Genomic DNA, 17,077 nt, shown 5'->3' on the forward strand with positions numbered 1-17,077 from the left:
GAAACCCCTCCCGGCGCGCGGGCGGGGCCGGGGAGCGCGGGGCGGGCAGGGCCGCGGTGGGTGGGAGATGCCGGCCCCGAACGTGTGGGTCCGGGTGGTGAGCCCGGCGCCGGTCCGAGCTCCGCGGCGCGCCGTGAGCCCCTGGCTTCCGCTGTTGGTGCCCCGGCGGCGTCCCGTGCTGGGGGTTAACTCAGTGATTCGATGCAGAAGAAGGTTTTCTTCCCGGCAGTGTGCGCTCGCAGCGCAGGCAGCGAGCCGCGTCCTCGGCTGTGTCAGAAGAACCGTGACCAGCGGGTCGAGGGAGATCTTAGAGCAGCTCCAGTGCCTAAAGGGGCTACAAGAAACCTGGAGAGGGGCTTTGGGCAAGGGCCCGTAGGGACAGGCCAAGGGGAATGGCTTTAACCTGCCAGAGGGGAGATTGAGATGAGCTCTGAGGCAGAAGTTCTTCCCTGTGAGGGTGCTGAGGCGCTGGCACAGGGTGCCCAGAGAAGCTGTGGCTGCCCCATCCCTGGCAGTGTTCAAGGCCAGGTTGGACACAGGGGCTTGGAGCAACCTGCTCCAGTGGAAGGTGTCCCTGCCCGTGGCAGGGGCTTGGAACTGGATGAGCTTTAAGGTCCCTTCTAACACAAACCAGTCTGGGATTTTGGCAAGTAGTCATTATGTAGGCTGAGCCTTTGCTCGTCACAACTTGTTGAGCTGGTTCAGAAGTTGTTCTGTGAGGCAATTAACTTCTTTTTAGGGAAACTTTTACAGGAACTCAGCCATTCCTCTTAAGAGCAATAGTAACAGCATATCCGTGTGAGTGTACATGTGATAGCTAACAGTGCCAGTGTGTACTTTTCAAAACCACTGATGTAGAAATTTATTGGCATATGGAGAGATAATGGAAGGTGCATAAAGGTGTGTGAATTACACACAAATTCCTGTAATGGCAGCAACAAGAGCAGTAGAACAGCAGCAAGTGACTTGTGTGACTAATGGGATATTTTGGATGAGTAAACACCAGCACAGCGCGCTGTGTGGGGCAGGAATGTGCACCTCTGCAGCTGCATCATCAGTGATGTTGTGACTGTAGCTGCAACCCTCTGCAGACCCGGCTGTCTCATGCTGGTTCCTTAAGTATATCGAAGTATGAGTTTTAAATACGGAGGTGGATGGAGAGGATGAGTTCATGGTTACTAAAGACAGCCTGCTGCTGTCTTTGAGTTTTTGTTTTGGTACGTTTCTTTCTTTATTCTTGTAACTTGGTTTCTTTTTGCATCCAGTTCACATCAACCATCTTGCATGGCCACCAGAAAGCTTTGTAACCATTATACAGTGCATGTAAAACTTTACTTTTAATGCTGGCTTGTAATCACAGGACCACGTAATTAAGATTGGCCAAGTGACTTGGGTAATCTGCAGCTTGAGCCACCCAATCAAGAATACAGATGATCATTACTCCACAGACTCAGGTCAACCAAAACTCAGATATCTACGTCTGGGGTAATGGGCACAAGTTACTCCTGGGAAGATGCCAACTGGACACAATAGGAAAGTTTCTCACAATGAGAACAATCAGCCGTTGGAATAAGCTCTCCAGGGAAGTGATGGATTCCCCAGTGTTGGACACTTTTAAGATTCAGCTGGACATGGTGCTGGGACATCCAGTCTAGGTCATGCTTTTCCTGGAAAGGTTGGACCAGATGATCCTTGAGGTCCCTTCCAACTTGGTATTCCATGATTCACAGTTTATTGCTAGGCAAAAAAATAGTTAAAACTAAGAATAACAAAGACAGTCACTGTATGGAAGCTTTAGCACCATGAGTGTACCCATGTAACTGATCCTTTTCCACTCTACTGCATGAGCCTCCATTCTAGAGTAAAAAAAAAGGGAGGGAAAGCAACTTCGCTTTTTCAGGCTCTCTTCACTTGGGAGTTTCTGCATGTCCTTGTGTCCTTGGTACCTCTTTGGGGCCCAGTGACCAGTTCTGCACACAGTGTTCTCCATCAGGCCACATATTGATTTATACGACGGTATTTTTAGTACAGTCTACACTCTGAACTGTCGCTGGCAGCCTTGTTGTTTCTGTTTCAAACCACAGCTGTACATTCAGTAGAGTCTTCATTAAGCTATTTATAGTGCTGAACAAGTCCTTGTCTTTATGAAATTAATTTGAGTAGCAGAGACACTGCTTCCCAGCATCCGCAGGCTGCCCGTGCCTGTGTCACCAGAGCCAGTGCCTGTCCCAGGGCTCTGCAGTCTTCGCTGGGGTCACCCAGGCCCTGGCAGGGAACCACAGGTTTGCTGCCCAGTATTTATTGCTGGTTTACAGCAGCATTTGCTATTTGGGAGCCCGCTCCACTTTTGAATCTCTCTCAAGTTCCTGAAAGCCTACCAGGCTTGAATCAAGATGATTTTCTGTCAGAAGCAGCTTTTATGGTCAGACTCCTCATGTCTCTTTCTACATGGCAGCTAAGTATATTGAATATGTGTGTTTTATGACAACTCTATGAAAATCGCATGATAGGCCACCCTTCAGTGTGTTCCCTAGCCAGGTGTGATCCTTGACAAGCCTGGCCTCTCTCCCAGGACTACAGATTTTCTTTGGCCATTTCTGATGCTCCCGTAGTTATCTCAGTTAATTCGGAAGTTTCTTCTTCCTCATCAGTGGCTGCTCTGGGCTATTAATGGAGTTTGTGTCCTCTGTCTTCTGCGTGTGGTATTCAGGTTCATCCAAACTTGAAAATGAGATCTTTTAATTTGCAAATAAACTTGATGTATGGTTACACAGGAAGAGCCATTGTGCTCTATGGACGTTCCTCAGCTTACTCAGGCCGCCTTTCAGGCATAAACCAGCTTTTATGCATATTACACCTGTATTTGGGTGGAGACTGGATTGAGAGCAGCCCTGAGGAGGGCTTGGGGGTGTTGGGTGAGGAGAAGCTCCCCATGACCCGGCTTCAGTGCATGCTTGAGCCCAGAACCCCCCGTGTGCTGGGCTGCACCCCCAGAGCGTGAGCAGCAGGTCGAGGGAGGGGATCCTGCCCCTCTGCTGCACTCTGGGGAGACCCCCCCTGCAGTCCTGGTCCAGCTCTGGGGCAACAGCACAAGAGGGACGTGGAGCTGCTGGAGCGAGTCCAGAGGAGGCCCCGGAGCTGCTGCGAGGGCTGGAGCAGCTCTGCTCTGGAGCCAGGCTGAGAGAGCTGGGCTGGGGCAGCCTGGAGAAGAGAAGGCTCCTGAAGGGGAGACCTTAGAGCAGCTCCAGTGCCTAAAGGGGCTACAGGAAACCTGGAGAGCTTTGGGGGGTTGGGACTGGATGAGCTTTAAGGTCCCTTCCAACCCAAACCATTCAATGATTCTATGGTTGTGTGATTTTGGCCATTGTTCAGGGGTAAATACATCTTCAGGCCCTCAATTCGGGAGAAAATTGCCACCAGACCCCTCCTGTCGGGTCACATTCCCTATCGGCAGTGTCAGAGCCGCCGCTTAGGGGGCGCTCAGAAATGGCGGCGGGCGCTGAGGGGACTCGCGTCGGGCGGGGCGGGGCGGGGCGGGGCGGGGCCGGGCCTGCGGCGGGCGGAAGGCGGCGGGGCCGGGGTGGGAAGATGGCAGAGCCGGAGCCGCAGCTGCTGCTGGCCGTGGGGCTGATCGGTGAGGGCCCGCCCGGCCTGGGGATGCGTTTGGGGCGCGGGAGGCTGCCGGGAGGGCCGGCCCGGGGCCAGGGGTCGGCGGAGGGTGCCGGTTAGTGGTGCCCCGCCGAGCTGCGGCCGCAGGGCCTGTCCCGGCCGGGCGCTGCCAGCCTGTGGTTGTGCCAAGGGGTGCGGGCTCGGCGAAACCGTGCACAACTCGGGCAAAGTGCCTTAAATTCACAGCTTCTGGGGTTTCTGTCTGAAATCAGAAATAGGAAAAAGGGGAGAAATCATAAATAAGCTGGTCTGGGTGCTTGTTGGTCAATACCTTGCTCATAGGAATGCCTATTCACACTCCTGGTGCTTACTTGACCTCATTAAGCAGGTCAAGAGGGGATATTTGTTAACACTTAAAACTCGTAGCACAAGTGCTGCTCTGCAGTTTAAACCGTAGTGGCAGAACTGGATATTTAGGGTCAGGGTAAGGTGGAATTTTAATCTGATTCCAGGAAACAAACCTGATTAACCCATCGATTTACTTCCTTGCTGCTGTTTGGCATTCTCACAGTGAACATCTTTCCACCATAGAAAAAGACACCAACGGAGATGCTTTGTGGGTTTGGTGTTATCCGTCTGTAACAGCTGAACTGAGGAGTCTCTTGCTGCGAAAGTGCTGCCTTACAGATGAAAACAAATTGCTTCATACCTTTGTATTTGGCCAGTATAAAAGGTCATGGTTCTACATCACAACTGTGGAAGTTCAAGATTCTCCAGCCTTGAAAAAGGTAGGACTTGACCACTGGGTTTTTCAGTAGAGTGCAGGGAAGGCTTCTGCAGCGCTTCCTCTGGCAGTTTAAATAGTGTTTCCTGACGTATGCTATGAGGAAGGGAAGGTATTTGAGGTTTTGTGCACTCACAAATGCAGCTTTTACCCGGCTAACTAGTCCACATGTTTCAGTTTTCACCCAGACGTATATTGGGTGGAATTGCAGAGGGATTGAGATACTCATTACCCGGTATAGATTCTTTGTATTAAAATGGTAATGCTGTTTCATGCCATTCTTTTTAGTTACTTTGTGATTCAAGTTCAGCAATTTTCTTTTTTCAGAAGAAAAACTCAAACAAAAATCTTCTACAAAGGGTTTTTCATACTGTCCAAACATCTTGTTTGTATAGAACTTGATGGGGTTTTTTATTCAAAAGGTTGAGTTATGCAGGTACTTTCTTTGCCACTGCATTGATAACTGGAAGACTACAGATATGCTTTTATGTTCTATACTTTCCCTGTTAGGAAGGATCATTAAATTGTCCAAGTTTATTCAGTATTCATATTTTGTGCTATATTGTTAAGTAGAAGAATAACGTGGTAATTTTGCTTGCCCACAGCACAATGTTGCTTGCCTTTCCTCACTCCAAGCTTACATCTCCTATGAACCTTAAAGATGTCAAAAAAATCAGTAAAACAATGTGTCCCAGTGCTGTCTCCAACAGTGGGAGATGCTATTTAAGGAAGACACATGAGCCTGGTCACTGTCTGCAGTGTCTGCGGGCTTTTAGCCTCACACTGTCCCAGCCCACAATCAGTGGATTAAGGAAGTTCAAGAGTATTTCTGTTTGTGGGCCTGCTATCCATGATTTCTTTTTTCCAGCCTCTTTCTAAATGTGTTGCTGCTGTCTGCCTCCACAGCCTCCTTTGGCAACAAATTCAGGAAGTTTCCTATTTGCTGTGGGGAAGAGAAATGTCTTTCTCTCTTCAAAATAATCTTACGAGATTAAAGGAAAGCAACTCTTAGAGAGTAGATTGAGCAAAAGATAGTATGTACTAGAGCTGACTCAGTGGAGATGAGTCACATCAGAAATCCATTAACCAGGCCTTTTCTGCAGTTAGTGACTTGGATCTGCTGCTACCGCTCGCTTTTGGGTTTTAATTGAAACACCTTGGCAGAGTACTGCAGTAAGCTCAAGAATGTGAGAAAGACTGTTCATATGGGGTCATTAAATAAGCTCTGTGGGTTTCTGTGTGTGTTTTTTACCCAGGTGACCCACTTCTCCATTGTTCTGATGGCCAAAGACTTCAACCCAGAGAAGTATGCAGCCTTCACTAGGATACTGTGTAGGTCTGTATAAAAGCTGTGGTGGGATACTGCTGTGTGCATGTTGAGGTCTTGCCAGAGCAAAACATTAAATTGCATTGTGTTGGGTTTGCATTTGGTCTAACAATCTGCTGGAAACTAAGTCCTGAATCTAACTATATAAGTCCTTGATCTGAGCTTATCTTGGGTTCATGCAGTAAGTGTTGGGTGACTGTCAGATTCCCAATAGGCTTTAATGTGTCTTCTACAGCCACACACCACCACCCACCCACTAGTTTTCTCTAAGAACATACTTTTACAAAGTATAAACTATTGGGAAGAGGTCACTATGTAGTTAAAGGTCACCATGTATATGGTGGGCAGCTTGCATCCTTCCACAGCATCTGTACTAAAGGTGTTTCTTGTAGCTCCTCTGATCTCCCAGAGGTCAGGCTGCGCCCAGAGATGTTTTTGCTTTTCCTCTAGGAAAATGAGAGCCCTCTGCCTCTCAAGGTCTGTGACTCTGTCTTCTCCCTTCTTCCAACCAGACTTCCCTCTTCTTCCCTTGACTACTTTATTTACTTTCCTCCACATCCCCATTCTCCTGATCTCTCCCTGCATCTTTGCTTTTCCTTCAGTTCCCAAACTAGTTGGGTCCTGGCTCATGATACTAAGATTGTTCCCTAGGATTTTGCAACTAATTGGATACAGTTGTGAGGTTATTGTATGTATTGGGCATGCTGTCAGGCTTACCAGCTCTGTAGGGTACTGTAAAACTGAGATTGTTGGTTTTCACTGATACATGAAATACTCAGATTCGTTGTGGATCACATTAATGCTGATTTATCAGCTAATACTTCTTTTCGAATCCAGGATGGATTCCTCTAAATATGATAAGTGAATTTCAAATGTGACATAGCTTTGTGTTATAGCTAATAAGGAAAACACATAGTTGAGAGCTTCAGTGCTATTCCTGAAATGCCTTAGCTTGTAAATTAGGTTATGGTGTCTCTCTGCTGTCTGTAAGACAGCTAAAGGCACATGAGGCTTGTTGGTGTGTGGTTGTTTTGTGTTGGTTTGGTTTTGTTTTGTTTTAAATTGGTATCAAGGACATGTTTATATTTTTCTCTCATCATTTAACAAAGAGCACAGAAGAATGTCTAATGATGAAAATGGGTGAAGAATATAAAACTTAACTGGTCATATGGTGTGCATGTAGTAACAGGAGTTAGAATAGTAGTTGCTTTTTCATGAAGCAGAAGCATTCCAAGTCTGCAAAGAATCCTTAGTCTGGACACCTGCTTACTCCTTTATCCTGTTTCTATGTTGGTAAATGTTGGTTCTTTTACCAAACAGAAACTCAAATTAAAACACAGGGAAGTTTTTTGTCCTAAATCACAGATGTGGTTTTGGGTGCATGTTGTAAGACTTCTAGTTTAGTATTTAAAACCTCAACAGGCATTCAGAATAAGAATTCTTGGCAATAACACTGTTACTTGTGATACTGTGGTTTGATTTTTATATTCATATATCTGCTGGTACTGACTGCAGTCAGAACAGCAGACTCTCCTCTTTTCACACAGAATCTACTTGAAGCACGGGAGTCCAGTTAAGATGATGGAGAGTTACATTGCAGTCCTTACAAAGGGCATCTGCCAAAGCGAGGAAAATGGCTCTTTCCTCAGCAAGGATTTTGATGCTCGGAAGGCTTATCTTGCTGGTTCCATCAAAGGTTAATTAATACCCAAAGTCTTTCTTCTGATTTCTTTTGTACAATATAAAATACAATCCAGTTTTTGTGTGCATTTCAAGTAAATAGTCTTAACAGTATTATCTGTGCTGTTATTAAGCTGCTTAAAAAAACCAAATGATAATATCAGCATGTGTATGTTCTATAAAATATTTTTCCCTCTTTTCTAGATATAGTAGCTCAGTTTGGAATGGAAACAGTTATCTTGTATACAGCACTGATGTTAAAGAAGAGAATTGTAGTGTACCATCCTAGAATAGAAGCTATTCAGGAGTTTACCAGGTACTTTATCAATCCCTACCCACCCCCAAAAGTCCAGCAAAGCTGAACCTTCCTTGAGAGAAATGCCTGTATTTTAGGGAGAAAAGCTTTCTTAAACCTGTTTATTGGAATCCTGATAAATCCTTCTTAAGGATTTAGCCATGTGTTTGTCAACTCAGAGAAGTTTAACTGTAGAATGAGCAATAAGCTCTGCTTGCACTGATAGTAGAAGTCTTTGTAGTTCATTATCTGCATGCCAAATGAGACTTAACCAGACTAGTCTTTTCTTATGACATGCATTAATACTGTGAAACTTTAATTCATGTATCTACTGTGTGTCAAGTGCCAATCTAATTTCCCCAGGACTTTGCCAGCTTTAGTGTGGCATCGGCAAGACTGGTCAATTCTTCATTCATATGTACATCTAAATGAGGAGGAAGTGGAAGCCTTAAAAGCCTGCACAGGTGGGGAGAATTTATTTAGCAAAAAATAAAACGTAATTCAGTTTCTGTTTCTGCAAGTTCTTGCACCAGTGCTCTTTGGGTAGAGAAATATAGTTACTTTGCTATTAATGCAATTGTTCCAAGTTAAACATCATCATTTTCGTTAGAAAAGGCAAATGGACTAAGCAGGTATGTTAGAAGATGAGTAGTTAATCTGGTGTTTCTTGTTGGATCCGCATCAGTCCACTCCTAATCACAGGTGCAAAGCAGCTTTGAGACTTTCTGAGGTTGTGATCAGAGGGATTGAACGCCTCACTGCTGTACAGAAGCAGCTCACTTTAGATAAGCTACTTTTCTACCCAACTTCTACACAGAGCCAGTAACTGAATGTTAGGATTTTTCTACCTTTTTTCCCCCCCATTTCCTAGCTCTGAAGTTCCAATTTTCACTCTGACTGCTGCCAGTGAAGTGTCTGGCTCCTAGTCACAGGTAGACTTGACCAGCTCTGTAGGAGTTTGATCTGTGTGACACATTGCTGTGTGTGCATAGTACTTAACACATCATCCAGGAAGAGACCCTTGGTATATACAAAGCATGACACATAATGTGACAATTAAGAGGCTTCTCTACACAGAATAATGGGCAAGAAGACTACTCATCTGCAGTATTTCTGCTGCATTACCAACAGTGCTTGTTTTCAGCTCTTGAAACATCTTCCACAGAGAAAAGCTGCTCTAGGTTTGCTCCCCTGGCGTGCTATAAATAAGAAAATCTGCTGGGTTTGTTCCTTCCAATCTAGTACTGACTTAGCGACAAGAAGCTCCGGAGTGGAGCTTTCTCTTAAAGAGGAACTTCAGTGGCTTTTTCATTTGCAAATGAGTCATTTTAGTAGCAGGGTAGGAAGAGAGTTTAAAATGTCAAATCAATAATCTTTTTTATATTGCACATAGCGTTAGTTCAAGGCAATTTTAGAAGCTGATTTTTAAGCTTCTGCTGGATGTGCTTGTTAAATGACTGATAATTAGAAGAGAGCAACCTCCTGGGTTCAAAGAGTGTTGTGTCAAATACTCTCAGAACAGACTTTAGGGCTGCGGTTTTCTGCAGTGTCTTGGGTTTGGGTTTGTTTGTGAAGATGCTAATCTTGCCAAAATTCTGCTCTCTAGGTTACATTGCTGGATTCACAGATTCTGAAGTGAACAGCAGACAGGACCTCTACGATGTGTATGTGAATTTGGCAGACAGTGAGATCACCATTTCCCCTGTAGTAAAAGGTTGGTGGCTTTTTATAGTTTGGATTTAGAGGCCTTTTATTCCAGAGTTGATATTAATTGCTTAACCTCACTGCAGGACAAGCAATCTTGGTCCTTCTTCCATCCAGGTTCCAAAAAGTCAATATGTAAGTTCTGTCTTTCAGTTTTATTGACACCCTGGAAGACTGGCGAAGGTTGGAATTTGGAAAGACATTCTTTGTCTTCCAACAAATGTACAGTTGAGATTTCAAAACATCCATGGTAAACAGTTCCATGGAAGAGACATTCAGCTGAATACAGAGATATAACCTGAGTCTTTAGAATAACATTGTATTAAATACTTGGAGATTGGGGATGATTTGAAAGCAAAACTTGTATGTTGCTTGTCCTCCCACTGGTCCTTATCTTCTGCTTAGGGCCACTTTAGATGTAGACAACTTGCCTGTGCTGGCATAGCTGTTGATACATCAGGTTACTGCCTTTACTGATAGATTTCAAACATCAGTCATGAAGAGGACTCCTTATTTTGGCTTGTTATTCATATGCATTTCTAGATATCACAGAAATGGTGATTTTGTGTAAATGTGTGCTTTGTTGTTTTCCTTACTCAGAGGCAATGACGATGGGAAAACTTCACAAAGAAATTGGACAACTAATCGTTCAGTCTGCAGAAGACCCAGAGAAGTCAGACAGCCAAGTCATTAAGGTTAATATTTGATTTTTAAATCTAGTTAAATTACTGCTATTGCTAAATTTTAGTGAAAGGGGGGGAGAAGGAGGCAGATTGTCCCTGAGAATCAATCTCTCCTACCCTCTGCCTTTGTACAAATGAGCATTTTTATGCTTCATGCAAGTTTTTAAGGATGACTTGCTTTATATTATCTCTTGGATAACTACATTGCTGAAGAAACTTCAGCAATTGTATTGATTATAAGACTTCCAGTAAAATTAGATTCCCAGGTTTATCCTACAAAGCCCAGGATATTTTGCTCAATACCTTGCCAATAGCATTGTCAATACCTTTGAAAAAGCCCTACTGAGATACAGCTTCTCAGCTGTAAAGCCTGATTTTTATGGTATATCAAATATCTAAAATAGATTATTAGACATTCACAACTGAGTAGCTTAATCAAAAGAGCTCAGTTAGGCCAGAGAGAGGAGTCTGTGGAGAGGCTGAGCCTGTGGAAAGGCTGTGCTCCCTTTATTCAGCATCACACACAGAGCTGTTGCAAGCTTGCCTTAAAATAAATGGGGTCTGTATTTAAAATCTACTATTTATTTATGTATCATTATTTTATTTTTAATGTGTATTGATTTTATTTTTTGTTTTTTTTAATAAGTGTATGTTATAACATTAGAATTCCTAACACCATTGCTTGTTTTTCTGTTTTTCAAGGATATTTCTCTGAAGACAAAAGAAATCCTGGCTACTTTAGCCTCACTTACTGAAGCTTCTGATGGCAGTGAAAAACCAACCCTGAACTCTGAGGCTCTGAAACAAAAGCGGTTTCCACCAGCTACAGAAAACTTCCTTTTTCATTTAGCAGCTGCTGAACAAATGCTCAAAATCTGATTTGTGCTGCACTGCAGTCTTATGGACCAATTCCAAAATACTGTCTTTGCCGTACAGATAGGTATACCTGATATTTTATATGGAAAAATTAAAGGTGTCAGAGTGAAGTCAAATTTACCATGATAATGCAGAATATTGGAGCTTGACTGGGAACACATGGAGGCATATTCCTGGTGTCGTTATCTTTCCCAAGTATAATTTTGTATATATGGCTCCTGTATTTCATAGCAGAACATGAGTGTATATACATGGGCCTGTGTGTCCAGGCTGTGCCAGACGTGATTATAGTGGCTGTTTGTCCTGCAGGTTTCAGATGTCAGACAGCTCTGATGCATCTTCCTGGGGTCTGCAACACAGGCTGCAGGTGTAAAACTAGTGCAGTTTGGGTGTGCTGGTCTCTGCACAGAGATACACTGAACGTGCAGTTGGGCTGAGGGTTCATTCTGGGCTTCCAGGTATGTGAGCCTGTCAGATTCTGCTCTTGCTCTGGACTGCCTGGTAACCTGGAAATCCCAAATAAATGGATGAGTTCTCTTCTTTCTACTTGAAAGTGTCTAGGTGTAAAAAAGGATGCCTGGGAAAATCTGAGCTGGTCGCCTTAGTATATAAAGGAAGAGGTATTTTAAAGCTCAGGTGCGAGTTGAGCACCTCTTTTGAACTCTTGCCTTAGAGTTTTTCCCCCCTTTCACTCCGTCCCATGCCTCTAATGGAGGGGAAAAAGAGGACAGCATGACACTATTTAACATGGGGCTTCCTCGGGGGGGTCACAGACAAGCACAGCTTTACAGCTGGACTCATGTAAGAAGTTGGTGTTCTCAGCTGAGAAGATACCTGGCCACTCATCCCTGATCCATATGACAGAAAGCCAGATGAATTAAAGCCTAATGGACTAGTGATGTTCAAATGGCCAGGTACCACGAGTAGAACATCAGCCTCTTAAACTGCTTGAGCTGTAACACAGGTACTATCTGCTGGTGCTCTGTGTAGACTAAATCTAGATGGAAACTTTGGAAGTAATAGTGAAAACTGGAAAATAGTTTAGAGGGAATTAAAATTTGCCTACTTGGTTGGTTGCATAGCCATAACTCCAGAGATTTTTATTGTTCTTTCATTGAGCAGCCTGAAACTAACTGTTTTGTAATCTTCTGAGAAGAACTTAAGAGTCTTTGTAGGGAAATCCTGAGCCAAACAATCTGTATTCCTTCAGGAATGGCCACAACGGATGAGTCAATTCTGCAGTAGCACTTTGTTTTAAGAACCCTTTTCCTGGCCTTTGTACAGCTAGCATGTGGTTTTACATAGAGATTTTTATACTTAGGATTAAAACTTTAGTAACCAATATTTATATTGTTAAATAGTTGGATGTTTGCTATTCTGGAAGTGGTAGAGCTCCTCACTAACTATGTGCAACTGGTTTGAAACAAGGGGTGTCGTTTGCTATGTGTGATACCTGAAGAAAATCTATTTTAGAATGTGATTAAGGAACGTGGCATCTGTGTAGAAAATGACTAGTTATTGCAGAGTAAATGAAAGTGCTTCAGAATAACCCCCTATTTTCAGGGGTGTAAAATCCTACTTTAAACATTCCCTCTGCAGTTTAAATCCTGAACACAGAAGCATGTGCCTTTTTCTTTTAACTTCTGAGAAAAATCCTGCAATCACCTTTGGTTACCTGTATGTGCTCTGCAGCTTTTCTTCCCCCATTTGCCCATTAATGCTTTTTCTTAATGGTTCCTCTAATATTGCTGCTTCTGTTTTGAGACTTTTTACAACAGTTGGAAGAGCATAACTGCAAAATTATGCTGAAAATCCCATTCAGGGCTTATTTTGAAGTCCATTGAAACTGAAGTCTGTCACCAAGAGCAAGCTGAGTACACTTTCAGGCTTACCACCACCTTGTAACTGTGGAGAAATTCAGTTTCTTCTTAACAAGAAGTCTTTAAGGTGTATCATTAAGGTAGTTTGGGTGTTAGAGACAACCACAAAAAGCAGGGAAGCTTGGTTACAGTCTAAATGTTGAATGCCTGGTTTGCTTTCTGGGTTGGAAACGTTCAAGTTGAAAATCTCTGGTTTATGGTAGATCTGTTGTGTGTGAAACAAATTAAATATGATTTTGCACTTAAGGAACTGGACTCAGAGCATGCTCATGCCTATTAAAAAACCCTGAACAGTCTATCCTTTATGTAAGTTTATTCTTGAATAGCTGTGACCACTGGGGCACAGGCCTTATAAGCTCTTAGTTTGGCAATACTGGGGTCAAGCTACAGCTTGATGTTGAGGTTGGAAATGGAATACTACATGTTCAACCAGTTTTGTCATCTGTGCTGATTTCTTCTGTCAGCCCTATGAAAAATGTATTGCCCCCCTCAGCTTCAGTGCTTTCAGAGGGTTGTCCAAATGTTCTTGTGTTTCCTTAATGACTTTTGACACTTGTTTCCTCTCAAAAGGGTTTAGAGTAAAATAGAAAAATCCGGAAGGTCAGGACAGGGAAAGATTTCTGCTTATTTCTCACTTCCCTTTCCCCAGGATGTGTACAAGCAGACTGTGTGTGCAGTTGCTGGTTTTGCAGTCAGATGACACAGATGACATCCTTTTTTCTTCCTCCTAGAAGCAAAGACTGTGTGAAATGAAGTTTTCATTCATACCTTCATGTTCTACTGCCTTCCTGTTCTTGATAAATACAAAAGAGTGAATGATGGTTCCTGTTGACCGACTGAGAGACATGCCTCCAAAAAGGGTATAGAATAATTGAAAGCCTTGAATTCAAGTGCAAATTGTAGCACTGCTCCTTCCTCAGCTGAGGCAAAACATGCTCCCTGAGCACTGCCTCACTCTCTGCCCACGTGGACCAGCTCATGTGGTAGCTGGAGCTTAACATCTCCACTGTGTTTGCAGACACTGGAAGGTAGATGGTGAACAGAGCAAAGGCTTGCCAAGGGGAGCAGCAAAAATAGTCATAGTCATAGACCTACTGAAAGCTCATTCTGTTTTCAGCCTCTGACTGCTGCCAAAAGGGCTGATGGGGATTTGTTACTAGATATTTGAAGCAGCTTCATTTCTAGATAAAAACCAAGCTGTAAAGCTCCATGTGGGAAGTCCACAGCTGCCTCACACTGCCTTACACCTCTGCCTTGGCAGCAGCTGGAGTTAGGCAGAGGGATCTTTGGTCAGGTGAGGTCATTCCTTGTAGCTGCCAAATGATGCAAGACTCCAAGGAGATTCCAAAGCCTGGGCAACAGCTGCTTCCTGAGCCATGCTGTGCAGCATGTGGCGTGTTGATCCCTGTCTGATGGGGAAGGATCTGCAGTGCAGGACTGCCTCCCTGCCTCCCTCCTTCCTCCCTCCACCCCTGTGGCCTGCAGGGAAGAACAGCATGGCTGTGTTAGAGGCTTGGGGCTAACACAGGGACACCAGCTCCAGCTGGGGAAATGCTTTGATCTGGGTATTTCCTAACATGGGAGTAGCTGATCTTACGATGTTTTTTTAAAGCTCCATTAAAGAGACATGGAAGCCTCATGGTGCATTCCTCAATTTCAAGATGACAAGCTGAGCAGGTAGGAAAGTGTTAGCATATTGTGCTGTTCTGAGACATGTTTTCCTTGAAGCTGAAATCTTCCATCTGTTGCAGTTTACCACACCTTAAACTAGTTCCACCACTGGTGCACTGTCACTTAACACAGCCATGGTGCTAAAGGCAGGAGACAGCCCTGCCTCGGGCAGGTATGCTGTTCACCTATTCCATGCTACAAAGGTTTTCCTGTAGGTGCTGACTCTCAGGTCTTTCAAACATGATGCTCTGCTGCTTGTCCCAGTCTTGTTCTCCTCACTTACTGCATGAAATCTGGGCAGTTGTAGTCTCCCAGTGGCTTTATTTCCAGATTGAGGATGTCAGGCCCTTTTTAGTAATGTATTTTCCCTGCCCTGATTTAAGGAAGCAGCTGAATCACCCAGGCTGACCATTTAAGTGGCAGGTGCCTGCCCTTCTCTTCTGGAAAATTCTGGTTAGGGCAATAGGGAGTGGGGGAAAGCAAAGAGGGATTTAATAACCCGGAGGGAGCTGTGTTTAATGTGGCAACTTTCAACTGGGGTGTTCAGTAAGAAGCCAGCAGAGTTTGCTAATGGGCAGCTGTAATAACAGCCACTGTTACCAGCCCTGCTCCATCAGCCCTGCTCCATCAGCCTTACTCACAGAGCTGTAATGACATCAATTTGCTTAAAACATCCAAGTGTGGTGCCAGAGGATTTATAGCTTGTCTGGTTACCAGGACAACTCAAAGTTCATGGATGTGTTATCTCCAATTTGTTGGCTTTGTTCTACTGGTGGGTTGTGGGTTGTTTTGTTGTTTGCTTTTCCTTGCTCCCGCTGTGGCTCACGTAACTGGTGTTTACTTCAGCTATTCTTAAATTATGATTAAAAAGGAGTGGGAGAGGTGCAGGTCTTCATTGTGCTGCCATTTAATGTCTGCTGAGAGTGGAATCAGAGCTCAACTGAGGTTCCTCTGGTATGTTGTTGGAATGGGACTAATAGAGAAATGGGGGGTTAGGGAATTTAACTGTAGGATGTTACTAAAGATTTGGAAGGAGACAAACACCTCATTGAGAGCAGCAGGTTGAGGCTGTAACCCTGTTCCAGCTGACCCTGAGCTATCCAAGGAAAAAGAGCAGCGCAAGCCTCCTCCTCTCCCCTCGTGTCCTCCCAGCTCAGGAGAGCAGAGGCCGATGTGATCTTCCCTCCTTGTGTCTCCATCGGCTGCTGTTGGAGATGTGTGTATCCATACTGTCTTCCTGGAACAGCTTCACAGCATGCTCCCCTCAGGTTACAGGTCCTTAGGATGTGCTGCTACTTCCTTGTCCTCTTCCCTCGTCTGGCAGTATGTTGTTAGAGGAAGGCTCAGAAAAGGCAGAACTCCCAAAAAGAATCTAAACTCAACCCCCTACTTCCTGCTTTTGTTCAGTGCCAAAAACACAGCAGGAACTGTTTTCCTCCAAGAGACCTGCTGGTTTTCCTTACTTTGCTCTAGGCTGTTGTCTTCCTCTAGGGATGGAGTAGATTGGGAAACATTGATTCTCTCACATCATGAGAAGAAATCTAATCCTCCAGCAATAGGAGAGCAGTGACCTGTGTGTTGTGCTAAAGGAAGTTAAATTATGGCAGACTTTGGAGGCTGTAAGTGTAAAATTATTGCTGTGAAAGTGATTATTGTGTTATTTAGTGCATATTTATCCTTGTCACACACAGCCTTAGCAGCACCTCACATCTGAACATCTTCAGTTACGGTAGAGCACATACCTATGCCTATAGAGACCACAACCACAGGCTCTCCTACCACACTTGTGGAACTTCTCTCTACTTTGTTCCCCCAGGAGAAGGTTTGATCTTGAGAGTCTGTGGCAGGTCAGGAAAACCACATGAAAGCAGCTGTACTGGGCCAGACCAAAGATCTATTTGGCCAAATGTCATATCCTGGTGGCCACCAAAAGAAGACACAAAAAGAGAGCAAATAAGTTATTTCTCCCTTCCACTCACCAGCAGCGTGGAGCTTATAACCTTCTTTTGCTGGTGTAGTTTCCATGAATTTAGTATCCTTCAATGGATTCCCTTGGATGGAAATGCCCATTCTCCTCTTAAATTCATGTCAGCTTTTAGTATCCATAATGCCCTTCGGTAAGAACTTCAAAGTTCAACTACGTTTCGAGCTGACTGTTGCTACCCCTAATCCATAAAATCCTAGAATGTTTTGTGTTGGAAGGGACCTTAAAGCTCACCCAGTTCCAACCCCCTGCCATGGGCAGGGACACCTTCCACTAGAGCAGGTTGCTCCAAGCCCCTGTGTCCAACCTGGCCTTGAACACTGCCAGGGATGGGGCAGCCACAGCTTCTCTGGGCACCCTGTGCCAGCACCTCAGCACCCTCACAGGTATTAGGAAGAAGTTCTTTATCTTCCGCTCCTAGTGGCTCACAGCCCAGATGTGAAGCTGGATTATCCCCTCGAGTTCTCAAAAGCTAATTACTTTTCACTTATCCATTTGGTGTTTCATGTGGTTTTACATCTGGTATTATAAGCTCATTCTGCTTTCTGCAGCTCTTCACAGACAGCCCTGGTCCCCTCAATGAT

The 17,077-nt window shown here is 44.4% G+C and overlaps 1 protein-coding gene across 2 annotated transcripts; it reads left to right on the forward strand.

Annotated features, from left to right (window-relative positions):
• Positions 1-3,558: 3,558 nt before the first annotated feature.
• DENND10 (DENN domain containing 10) lies at positions 3,559-13,134 on the forward strand. 2 transcript variants are annotated; one of them, XM_030485792.1, is made up of 9 exons: positions 3,559-3,634; positions 4,201-4,397; positions 5,650-5,729; positions 7,268-7,416; positions 7,605-7,716; positions 8,059-8,159; positions 9,302-9,409; positions 10,000-10,094; positions 10,785-13,134. In XM_030485792.1, the coding sequence occupies exons 1-9, from the start codon at positions 3,589-3,591 to the stop codon at positions 10,959-10,961; spliced, it is 1,065 nt and encodes a 354-aa protein (XP_030341652.1). In that variant the 5' UTR covers positions 3,559-3,588; the 3' UTR covers positions 10,962-13,134. The 2 variants fall into 2 exon arrangements, with proteins under 2 accessions (XP_030341652.1, XP_030341653.1); XM_030485793.1 differs by having other exon boundaries at positions 3,561-3,634; positions 4,181-4,397.
• The last annotated feature ends 3,943 nt before the right edge of the window (positions 13,135-17,077 follow it).

Source organism: Strigops habroptila, chromosome 5, assembly GCF_004027225.2.
Source record: "Strigops habroptila isolate Jane chromosome 5, bStrHab1.2.pri, whole genome shotgun sequence".
Taxonomy (NCBI): domain Eukaryota; kingdom Metazoa; phylum Chordata; class Aves; order Psittaciformes; family Psittacidae; genus Strigops; species Strigops habroptila.

Excerpts from the sequence above, each read along its gene's own strand:
- DENND10 (XM_030485792.1), top strand. The coding sequence starts at position 3,589 with ATGGCAGAGCCGGAGCCGCAGCTGCTGCTGGCCGTGGGGCTGATCG. Across the intron at positions 9,410-9,999 it reads CATTTCCCCTGTAGTAAAAG|AGGCAATGACGATGGGAAAA; the intron begins GTTGGTGGCTTT and ends TTCCTTACTCAG. Across the intron at positions 10,095-10,784 it reads CAGACAGCCAAGTCATTAAG|GATATTTCTCTGAAGACAAA; the intron begins GTTAATATTTGA and ends CTGTTTTTCAAG.